At 34.2% G+C, this 11,837-nt stretch overlaps 1 protein-coding gene across 8 annotated transcripts in view; it reads left to right on the forward strand.

The window, feature by feature from the left end:
• Nucleotides 1-11,837, forward strand: part of LOC145681017 (uncharacterized) — a 60,992-nt gene that overhangs the window by 33,130 nt on the left and 16,025 nt on the right. For 7 of the 8 annotated variants that reach the window (XM_081752301.1, XM_081752302.1, XM_081752297.1 and 4 more), the window contains 3 exons: nucleotides 524-649; nucleotides 5,110-5,267; nucleotides 11,341-11,537. In XM_081752301.1, the coding sequence (XP_081608427.1) occupies nucleotides 529-649; nucleotides 5,110-5,267; nucleotides 11,341-11,537 (476 nt within the window). In that variant the 5' untranslated portion in view covers nucleotides 524-528. The remainder of the gene's footprint in view (nucleotides 1-523; nucleotides 650-5,109; nucleotides 5,268-11,340; nucleotides 11,538-11,837) is intronic. The other variant, XM_081752304.1, reaches the window with a different exon arrangement.

Here is an 11,837-nt window from a genome sequence, read left to right on the forward strand (position 1 = left end):
CTGACCCGTAAAAACGAGCTTTTCGTTTTCTTCCACCTGTGGTAAACTAAATAAATGTAAGGAAAGCTAACTCAACTATAATGCTGTGATGGTAAATTTAAATCTTTGGACAGCTAGTTCCAGTGGTTTCCACGGAACGAGTTAAGTTGATTTTGAGTTTAACGTTCCTTTCAGCAGCGAGGGTATATGAGACGGGACCTACTGATTAACGTGGAATCCGAACCACACGAGCTTCCGCCGGGAATCGAACCCGGGTCTCCCACGCCATCCATGAAACGAGGCAATAGAAACACAAATGTTTCGTAATAAAGCCTTTTATTATTAACCACATACTAAAGAATCCTGAAACCATATGCATGAAAGGCGTTACTCTATAGATAATAATACAAACTAGACTATACAAACTAGCATATAATAATTTTGATACTTATGGATATTATAATACCTTTCAACATTTGCTGTGGTTTTGTTTACGATAAGTTACATTATCATTATTATTATTTATTATTATTTTTATTTTCAGGATATATGAAAATGCCTTTGCCCAAGTCACCTTCTACGCTTAGAAATCTTGCTGGAAAGAAATTAACCAAATACGTTTTACAGCGTACATTTACAAACATTGAGGATAACCCTTTATACCAGTTACGTAAGTTACTTTGTTTCGTATCCTGTGTTGTTTTGCGAACGGTTTTAGTGAATGGTACAAAAGGTTAAAGATTTTTGTTGCTGTGTTCTTGACAGTGGAGTTGAAACTATTTTATTATGCCATACCCATTCACGATAAATTAGTTTATTTAATGTGCTGTCTTCCGGTCATGAAGATTCGTGAGTTTCAGTGTTTGATATTGAATGTCGTGAAAAGGAATCAAATTTTGCTTCAGGCCATGAAAGTTTAAAAATTGGAACTATTATTGCGAACTTGTTAAGACTAAGAAACGCAATCTTTTATAAGAACACAATGTAACATTCTAATTCATCTGTGATGAAATGTTAATCACAAAATGTAGTGGTTCTCTGTTAATTGGCAACATACACGCACTATTTCTTGTGTTTTTTGGTAAACACTGCACAGTGCTGCAGAACTCGTAGATTTACCGCTGTGCAAGTATATTGCTGTTCGTTATTTTATTATTTATTTATTTATGCATCTAGAAAAGAACAAAATATGTTTTAAAGTAGTAAAACATAACCGAAATATTTTAAAATGTTCCAAAATATGGCATTGTTCGAGCAGACGGTTGTATCAAATCCTGACAGATTTCTTACATTTTCAAGTTAGGTTAGAGCTTTGAAAATACTGGTAACATTTATTACCTTCAAAACGGTTTAACTGTTTACCAAATTTTGACAGATTTCTTTCCAGTATGCTGTGTACTGACAGAAATTGCTTATATTCACACTCTCATTCTTTCACGAAAAATGTTTCACATCGCAATTTATCCATAAATTTTCTATTAGATAGAACCGTTTGCTGGAGTGAACCCCAAAATATGAACTAAAAATTCAGCACAATTCTTAACAGTTTAATAATCAACTATTTCAAATTTCCAGTTACTTGTTAATTTGGTTTCTCATTCGTAAGTAACTGATGACGAATATTTTATTGTCATTAATATTAGTATTAGCCATAAAATATTTCAATATACATTAATATCTAACATAAGAAAAACAAAGTTCATACTTAATTCTGTTGAGTGTCCGCACGATCTTCATCTTTCAGTCCATTGATTTATATGAGAAGTTATTGTTTTCTTTCTTTGAAATGAAATAAAATTTTAATGATGTGATTCCACTGATTTCTTCCTCACGTGTAGTTTAATGTTCCTGGTTCGTAGAACTTGTAGTGTATATAAATGTAATATTACTTGAAATAGATTTGGTCTATAAATATGCAATACAGAATTTTACTTTCACAAAGTAACGGAAACTTAAATAAGTTGCAATATAAAGTCAGTGAAAATAAATAATTAAAATTTCAATTCTTTTAAAACAAAAGTGAAAAATTCCGTATACAAATTAGCAAGCTTAAAAAAAGAAGAAGAAGAAGAAAGAGGGTAAGTCTTAATAAATCCATACCAGTGTCTTAATAAATCGTTTACGAACGTCCAGCGACACATTTCTTGATGTTAGTAGTCCTTTTTTCCTATTGAATGCTTGTTTAGTCCGTGCTATTCTGGAACTTACGTCTTTTTCACTTCTTCCGTCCGAGGATATTAGACTTCCTAAATAGGAAAACGTCTTAACGTCTTCGATTTTCTCCCCTTCTAGTCATACGTTTGCCCCTTCCTGTCCTGCTCTTGTGCACTTTATCACTTTTGTTTTCTTCTTTTTTATATCCATTTTGCATGTTTTTTCCAGTTGGTCGTTCAACTTTGAAAGTGCTTCCTGCATGTCCTCATCGTTGTCCGCTATCAATGCTATGCCATCAGCAAACCTTATTGTGCTGAAAACCTGACAATTTACTTTTACGCCTTTCTCGTTTTTATCCAAGAATTCTTTCATAGCCTCTTCTATATAGACGTTGAACAGGAGAGGTGAAAGTCCACATCCGTGCCTCACTCCTTTACTTATTCTTGCTTCCTTCTGATCTCTTCCTATAACAGCTGTCTGGTTCCTATAAAGTTGGTATATTATTTTGCCGTCTCTGTAATCTACTCTCAGCTTCTTCAATGCTCTGAACATGGCATTCCAATCTACTTTAATAGTAACGAAGAATTTTCTCCAAGATAGATACGTAAGTTACTTCAGTAGTATCTGTCTTGGAAGAAATTCTTCGTTGGCGTCAATCGCAGCAAGAGATTCGTGAGCTAAGCTATACTTAAATTACTACAATAGTATCTGTATTGGAGGAAATTCTTCGTTGGTGTCAATCGCGGCAGAGATTCGTGAGACAGACTCTAGTAACTAAACTAAATTGTACTGTTTCTGTATTATGGAGGCAAAAGAGAGAAATTTAGAACTTCTAGGGTGGTTTTCACTCTGAATTTCTGAAATACACTGGTATGGCTACTGGAACTTTATCTTCTCTCTCACACATCTCTTCTAGTATTTGTAAATTAGTAAACCTTTAGCCGTTGCAGGATTTGTGGATTTTTGTGTCAAAAGCTATCTCCAACGTTTCACATTTTTCGTCTGTGTATTCACTTGTGTCTTCATAACTGCCAGGAGTGATTTATATCTTTATAGCTGCCAAGATAAGTATCTGACAATATGGGATGCATATGAATACGTCCAGATATTGCTCAATTCCACCACATTTTTGTATCTCGAATCATGCATGCTACTTGCAGATGCCATTGGGGAACACCACATTCCAGAGATATGAACATGATCAATAAAGTATGGTTCTCCACCACTAACTGAGGAATCTAGAAATTATTTTTCTGTCATTGTAAACTAAAACCAAGATTTGAATGATATTTATTGTGTGGGGCAATCAGGATGGTAGAACGAATAGTAAGGAAACGTACGAACCTAGGGAAAAGCAACACTACCTACGTGCGTAACTAACTCTAGGAAAAAGGAGTAAGACAAGAAAAGATCACTAAATTTTTGTAGAGAAATCTTAGTAATATGAGACAATTGATTCAATCTACAAGATAAGTAGATGTACCTAGATTCTCCAATACTAAGTGGAAATGTGTACTGCAGAAATCATGTCATGACACAGGAGAAGTTCCGGAAAATTGAAAGCACGCTGAAGCTCTGATTGAGACAGATATCTCATATCAGTCTTTTCCTAGCCAAACTCTTCAGTTGCAAAGTGGAAAACTGGAAGTATAAATTATTTATGAAAATATGGATTATTTAAATCCATAAGGAAAGGGCATAGGTTCCAATTAGCGGTGGGAGCAACATAAGTGTTTGTACATCAATCACTTAAGCAGAGGAAAATAAAGGGATCAGAACAGGGCTAAGTTATTATGGATTATTGAGGGAATTTTACAGAAAACTAGGGTGCAGAAGGTAGGAAAATAAGGTAGTACCAGGGAAAGGTAAAACATGCTCAGAAGTTGCATTACAAAGAGCCAAGAAAGCACATTGTAGAAGTTAAAAATGGATAGATCCAGAAAAAAGGAGTGAAATATGAACAAATTTATTAGGAAATTTAATCAATTGAAATAGCTAAGGAGAAGGCCAAATACATTATAAAATAAGAATGGAGTGATAGCGAGAAGAAGGAAATTTTAAATAGATGGAAAGAATATGGAGAATTATGCGGAAGTACGAATTGACTCTAGTCCTAATGTTGTGTATGAAAAGGAAATAAATCAATACAAGAAAAGTTTATAATCTTGATGAACGAATTTCAACCACCTCTTCGCCACATGAGGAATGCGAATGCAATTGGAGTAGATAATACAAGCTTGTGGTAAGAATATAAGAAAAGTTCGATGTATGTTATGAAACATGAAAGAGGGTAAATAATGGTGCCCCCATTTATGAATGGGCGAGTTGGCCCACGGCTCATTTGAGATAATGCTCAAAATCTTTCTGACTTCTGCTTATTCCAGTGATCACTCTCGAGTCGCCTTAAAACCCTATAAATAGGTGAACCATGATCCGCTTTGGAGCGAATGTAGAATGGGAAATAAATCCCTCCCCATCGGGGATCGCACCCGGCCCATCTGGTTGGCAGTCAGACGACTTACTGACCACGCCACCGCGGCTCTAATAGAGAAAATAGCTCTGTTTCCCAGATCGGAAATTTTTGCTTTTGTTATGACTGTTAATATATCAATAATTTCCTTTCGATAACAGACAAATGAGAACTTTGTTGGAACTGAAAACAAATGCCAAATTAAATATGTGAAGAGTCCACAATAATTGGTTTAATGTGCATTTTTTGCGTAACTATGTTTCGCATTGGGTTATGTCCTATTGTACGTTTTGTTTTACCCCTCTTCGTATCAATTTCTCTACTTGAGATATTTTATCGGATGTGAAGAAATATTTGTGAGTGAAGTGAAATTGGAAAATGAATATGTTAAGTTCATTGTATTTACTGAACTGTGTAATATTAGTTCAAATATTTCCTTTTGCAAAAATGGTGTAAAACGCTATAAAACACATATAATAATTAATGTTTTTCATTCTTTTTTTCAGCTGGTGTAATTGTAGAAGAACTTTTTATGCTTGCTCTGTGCTTACAAAGGGAGTTGAAATGGATAGATGAATTCAAAGTGTTTTTAACCCCAAATATACGGTGGGCGTTCATAAAGTTCGACGAAGATCTTCTCAACTTTGTGGATAAAACCTGCACAGTATGTTCTAATTTTAATCTTGATTACATGTCAGCGGTATGTTAGATTTTAGTTTTTGCGTAACAAGCTGCCAACTCGGATATTTCAATTTATATAGTTTATAAGTTCTGTACAACATTTTTGGCAGCGAGAAGAAATCATTTATTGTGCTGAATTAATAGTTCAACTTTATTCATCAAATCCACATTCCCATTCTCTTTCTTCTTTTACAATCATTACCACATTAGTTGTTAGAAAATCCGGTGATGTAATTAAGTAAACAAGTAACTTGCGTAAGTACATTCAGTGACAGGTCTCTTTTCGTTTCGTTTCTAGTATTCATTTTCTCTTAATACTCGTACATATTATTTGGAAGCTGGGGATTATATTAATGATAGTAATGAAGAAGTATTCAGAAGCGGTAGACAAGAATACAGACATGGCTTTAAAATGTACTTCTGTTGAATTAATATTTAGTTTACGCTGCAGTCTCTCTAGTACGTATTATTGGCTATATATTGCATGTCACTGTATGCATCTTATCGCCCTGAATACATGCTTCTGATTATTTTCGTCTAAGTCATGCACGAACAACATATATTAATTGTAAGATATAGACATGATACTAGCCATTAAAAGTTATGATCATTATTTATAAGAAACACAAATCAAGTAACTCTCGCGTTAGGGGTCTAGGGGGGAAAAAGAATCTGTCTATGTGAAAAATTTCATATATAGGCATTGCGATGAATCCGACCCAACGATGGAATATTCTAACATACTAGATCCGTAACCCTTCAGGATATTACTTAAATGTTTGGAAATATACTTCTGTGACTCTAGAATTGTGTGTAATTTCAATACGGAAGCCACGAAATATCGCAGCCAGTACAGACCACAGTTAACACTATATCCTGGTCCTTGTGGTTCATGTTGACCAAAACCGAGTATTAATATTAATTATAATAAAGCTTAACTATCCTTAGGTGAGCATTTAGATCTATTGTGTAATATAAACAAACAATGACAAAGTTCTGTATTTGTCAAATACTTTATTCAATGACTCTTGTATTTATAACTTTTATATTTAGTTTTCCTTAATCACAATTATTACGTAAATACTCTTTCGCAATGGTAATAATCTCTCAAATATTTTTATATTCAATATTAAGCTTAACTAGCATATTTTCTTAATTCAGCCTTTTCAAGATTACTTACTACTTTCTGAATACTTTCCGCCCAATAAATTACGCAGCCCCCCCCCCCCCCACACACAAAATAAATAAATAAATAAAAAATAAAATAAAATAAATAAAAGTTCTGTGCATCGAACCCCAGAATATGGATTCGATGTATTTTCTTACACAGAATCCAAATTTCGAAACCCCAGGACAAGATACCGTGTCAATTCTTTGTTATGGACGAAAATTTGAGCGATTTTGGATAGGGAAGATACATGTAACATGGTTTGTAAGAAAACAAAGTTCTGTGTAGCGGATCCCAAGATATGGATCGATGTGTTTTGTTACACAGAATCCAAATTTCGAAACCCCAGGATGATTGACCGTGTCAATTCCTTTTTATGGACGAAACATTTTAGCGATTTTGGATAGGACACACGTTTTTCGCTCATAAAACAAAGTTGACACCTTGAATCGTCGTAGAGGTTCAAAATTTGGATTCTGTATAACATAATAATTGAATCCATACCCTGATATCAGCTGCACAGATTTTTTTTTTTTTTTTTTAAATGATTTTGTTACATGTATCTTCCATATCCAAAATCGCTAAAGGTTTTCGCCTATAACAAAAACATGACACGATCGATCGTCCTGAGGTTTCGAAACTCGGATTCTATGTAACAAAATATATCGGGAGAGGTATACAGAAGGCAAGCAGAAAATAGGAAAGAATAAGGAGTTTGTATTTAAGTCATTCAGTTTCTGTTAAGGAACAGTAAAATATCTAATGAGGAGCACAAGATGTTCTAAGTTTATCAAGGTTAATTGAGATATGTTCTAACGTATATTGTAATATGGAATCCATCACAGATTTATTTACTTACATTACCGTTCTGACTTGTTCATTCTAATTCTATTTATCTGCATCTCCCACGCCTTTGAAATTGGCTACATTCTTACCAAGTTGTTTTTATCTAATATGATCTAATTTATTGTAACCTCTTCCTTCTAAAACACCCAATCCAATATATGACAATGTTGTTTATATTTACAGTGTACAGTTTTTATTCCCAATTTAGAATATGCACTTCAATAAAAGTGATCTAAATTGCAACCTATTGACAATTAGAGTAACGCTGACGACGTATTCTAGGTAATACAAAATAAATTCGCTTCGAAAGAAAGAAAAAAATGGAACTGTAAAAAGTATCGAAATACAGTAGAGCGTCGATTATCCGAACGTCGGTCAACCGAACGACCACTTAACCGAACTGTGTACTCGCTCGCACCTGTTACTCTCCCACCCTACCGTCCATCATCCCCCTCACTCCCAAACCAAGTTTCCCACAGTAGTCGCCGCACTGAGCCACCGCTGGCGGAACATTGCTTCTAATGGGGCCTTCATAAGGCGCTGCTGACCGACCAAGCCGCCAGTTGCTGTGTTTCAACAATCAGCACACCTCTTTTTATGAATAAATTTACTGTACAGTACTTCTTTTTGGCAAATAAACATGTACAGTTCGATTATCCGAACAAACCAGTTTTCCGAACACCCATGTCCCCCAATTACTTCGGATAATCGACGCTCTACTGTATAAGTATGAAATGATAGTATGGTTTCCGTTACCGTTGTACATAGGTTTGCTATGGTGTTTCATCAAGTGAAAGAAAATATTTGATTTATTTAGGAAGTTGTTGGCTCATATTCATTGCGATATTCGAAGTTTATTCCATCAGTGAAACAAGAAAGTTGAACTTCAAATAGAATTTACATCTTTTTATCGTCAGCGCTACGCCAAGGATACCAAACTTCAAATCCAAGTTTTAAGGAAATCCCAATAACTTGGTGCAGCAGAGTAGTGACTTACATTAATTTTATTTTCTCGAAATTCTCTCTCTTGCGTTTAGATAATTGCTGGTTCTTGAAAGTGGTTACACAAACTAAGTACTGGAAATTATCTTGTGAAGTTATAACACGTCGATACGTTTCATTTTAACAACTTTCTGGTGAGCCCTTGTATTAAAAAAAAAAAATCTGGAAATTTCCTCTTTTCAATTATACATACCGTATTTTACGGACTATAAGACGCATTTTAAGCATTTTTTAAAAATACCGTAACATTTTTATCATTTTTATTATTAGATAGCGGGGCGGGAGGGAAACAATGTTAGCAAGCTTATGAATCTCCACAACTCATGTTCGTCGCATCGGTCCACTGTTGGTGCCACTTAAATCCAATGTTGTCAGATAGAGATAGGTTTCCCGCGGCATCGAATATATATCCATTGTTAAGACTGGCGGAAATTTTAAATCAATCACTGGACATTTTTTGTATTAATTTCAAGTATAAGACGCACCTGAATTTTGGAGGAAATTTTTCGAAGAAAAAAGTGCATCTTATAGTCCGTAAAATACGGTACATATACGTTTGACAGTGAGAGCTGTTGGCTTCGTTTTACATTGTGATGGACTCCTTAATTTTTCCTTGTTTGGTAATAAAGAAAGAAAGAACCTCAATATCGCATCTCAATTGGTGAAATCATAGCTAAATTTAACAATTACATCAGTGATTCAGTTATTCAGGTCACATGTCGGGGATGTCCCTTTGATAGAAGCAAGACAACACACAATCTCTGGAAGAAAGAGCCATTCTGCCTGCAATGACCGGGCGATTAACAGTCAGTGCAATATAGTCCTATAGATTGCGTCCCCAAAATAGGCACAGAAACTAAAACTATTTATGACAGTTTATTAATATGAGTGATATTATTGTGAGAAAAATCCCATAAACAAAAGTTATTTAATTTATCCACTTGATAGAGAATAATGTTTGAAACTGAATGTTACGACATAAGTGGTACGTTGTTAATGTTATTTCCTTCAGAAGAATAATTATATATCATTTAAAATGCCAAGAAATCCAGATAAATTACACTACATGTTATTTGGAAAAATGGAATAATTAGTTATCACTAATGAAACAGTGACTATAAATCGGTCAACCGCGTCTTCTGCGAGTGACACTCAAGACGTAATTATTGAGTCTGTTACAAAAAGTGATTCATTACGTCAAAGACAATCAAATTCATATGCGAAGAGATATATATTCCAATTTATAATTTAACCCTTTCACTGCGAAATTCGACTTTAGTCGAACTAATGGCATTTATCTTTGGCTGTGAAATTCGACTTTAGCCCGCAATATCTATTTTTGTTCCTACTTCGTTGCGATGTTCGACTTGAGTCGAACTGATGATACAGAATATTCCATAGCGAGAATCAATAATAACAAAATGTATCTAGAAAATATCAAAACAAGAGGAAAATATTATAATAGGATGGCAACACTGACAATCGGGATGCGCGGAGAGATCGGGGGCAAAAATATACCTTTCTCAGTTCTTGTAGTGATATTTTTGTCAAGTTACCTACACCTGCGTGAAGAAAATATGACATTCTCTAATAAATAATGTTTTACATACTGTCGTAAATAGGTTGGCAACACTGACAATCGAATGTGTCAGTAGCGTAACAAATTAGATAATTTGCATACTGTGTGACAGGGAATATTTGTGCAACGTTTGGTTTCGATTCTAAGGCTTTCCTTTTCTTATGAATAAATGCCAAAATTTGGGGATTGGCCTAAAAAATAAGGGTTAAAGTGTTCAGTGAAGTGTGTATTGATTCCAAATTGATGTAAGTTAAAATATAAAAATACAAGTTTTCCGTATTCTTTCGAAATTATTTAATTACACAATATAACATGGTAATATAAATTTATATTTTAAGAAATGAAAATATAATAATTCTGTCTTTCCATTTTAGCATTTTTAAATTTGCTCATCCAACTCAACAATATTTATATTATTGAGCTGTATCGGCACTAGCGGCACAATTAGAATCTGTCTTTAGCATATATTGCCCAAATGTTCTGACCCGAACTTTGTTCTCCGAATCGTTTAGTCCAGTAGCTATATCGTTCGCACGTATTGGTGGCTCCGAATCAACGTTGAGATTTAACACACGCTCAAATATTGCCTATACCCGAACAGGGACACACGGGATTGTATCCAGAACTTCAAAAAGAATAGTCTTACTCAAACTAACCTTGTTTATAATACTCCTCTTTTTAAAATAATCTTATTCTGATCCATAAACAAAAGTAATTGAAACCGTTATGATTCTTGTTTGGCTATATAAGATCTTTATTTAAAGTCACAATACTAATTTTCCTATGTGTACTAATAAGAATATGACTTTCTAAAGAAAAGTTGGTTTTCATTTTCTTTAACACTCATGCATAATAGACCAATAAAAGTTCCCGTAGCTTAGAGTTCCACTCCGGAAATGCCATTTTTAGTCAAAACTAATGTCCAGTCTTTTCGGGGCTAGATTTTGTCTTCAAAATTAGAGTATGTATCAGAATCAAGACAAATTCATCTTATGTTATATAAACTTACTGTATAAAACAAATTATCCATCTGCTTATTAAATTCACTAGCTTCAAAGACTTTTCTAGTTGCGAGATGTTGGAAATCCTGGTGCACATTATATTCGAGTAAATACGGCATCTTTTTCCTTGTTGTAGATTTAAAGGCTTCGTAGATACTCGCATCTGAAATCATAAGTCTGTTCAATAGTAATAAAATATCCAACTTACATTAGCTTTGTATAATTTATATTTATAATATGCAGTTATATTCCGTATTCAGAGTATGTGTCTTTAGTGAAAATTGCAAATTGGTGACGTTGACGTAACGCTAACGACGTATACTAACATTTGTTTATTTGTTATACAATTTGTTTCGGAAGAAGAAATTTTGCAGTTGTAAGTAGTAGCATAATAGAAGTATGAAATGACTGTAACACACCATTTTTTGTTTTCATTTATTTATTTATTTATTTATTTCAGAACTTGAAGTGCCTTATCCTGGACGTAAATACTGAAACCGCAGGTGACATAGTAGGCATGCTTATTGAATTAAAAAAGAAATATGATGATGTTGATTGTCGAGAGCGGTTTTTGTTACAGTTTGAGGACTATTTCCAGCACAAATTAAGAAGCATTATGAAGTCTGATTCCCAGGATTTTGATTGGAAATTAATAAGGTATAGCTAGTATGTGTGGATGATGAAACTCGAGATTTTAGTGATCTTCAGTTTAGCAATCTTGTACATATACGGGTAGGCTAAATAATATGAAAATCTAATAACAGAGGGAATGGAATACCTCATAGCGTGGAAGGAGACCACTTTTGGCACACACAAGAGCCTCAATCCGCTTTGGAATAGCAGCGTGCAGATTTTCACGAAATCGAATGATCATGTTAGTGGTACGTTGTACCGTTTGTACCATTATGTATGTAAAACTCTAGTTCCTTAAGAGGTGATAGTGGAGGGAAACGTGAT

This window comes from Thermobia domestica, chromosome 3 (genome assembly GCF_964235325.1).
Source record: "Thermobia domestica chromosome 3, izTheDome1.hap1.1, whole genome shotgun sequence".
In the NCBI taxonomy this organism is placed as follows: domain Eukaryota; kingdom Metazoa; phylum Arthropoda; class Insecta; order Zygentoma; family Lepismatidae; genus Thermobia; species Thermobia domestica.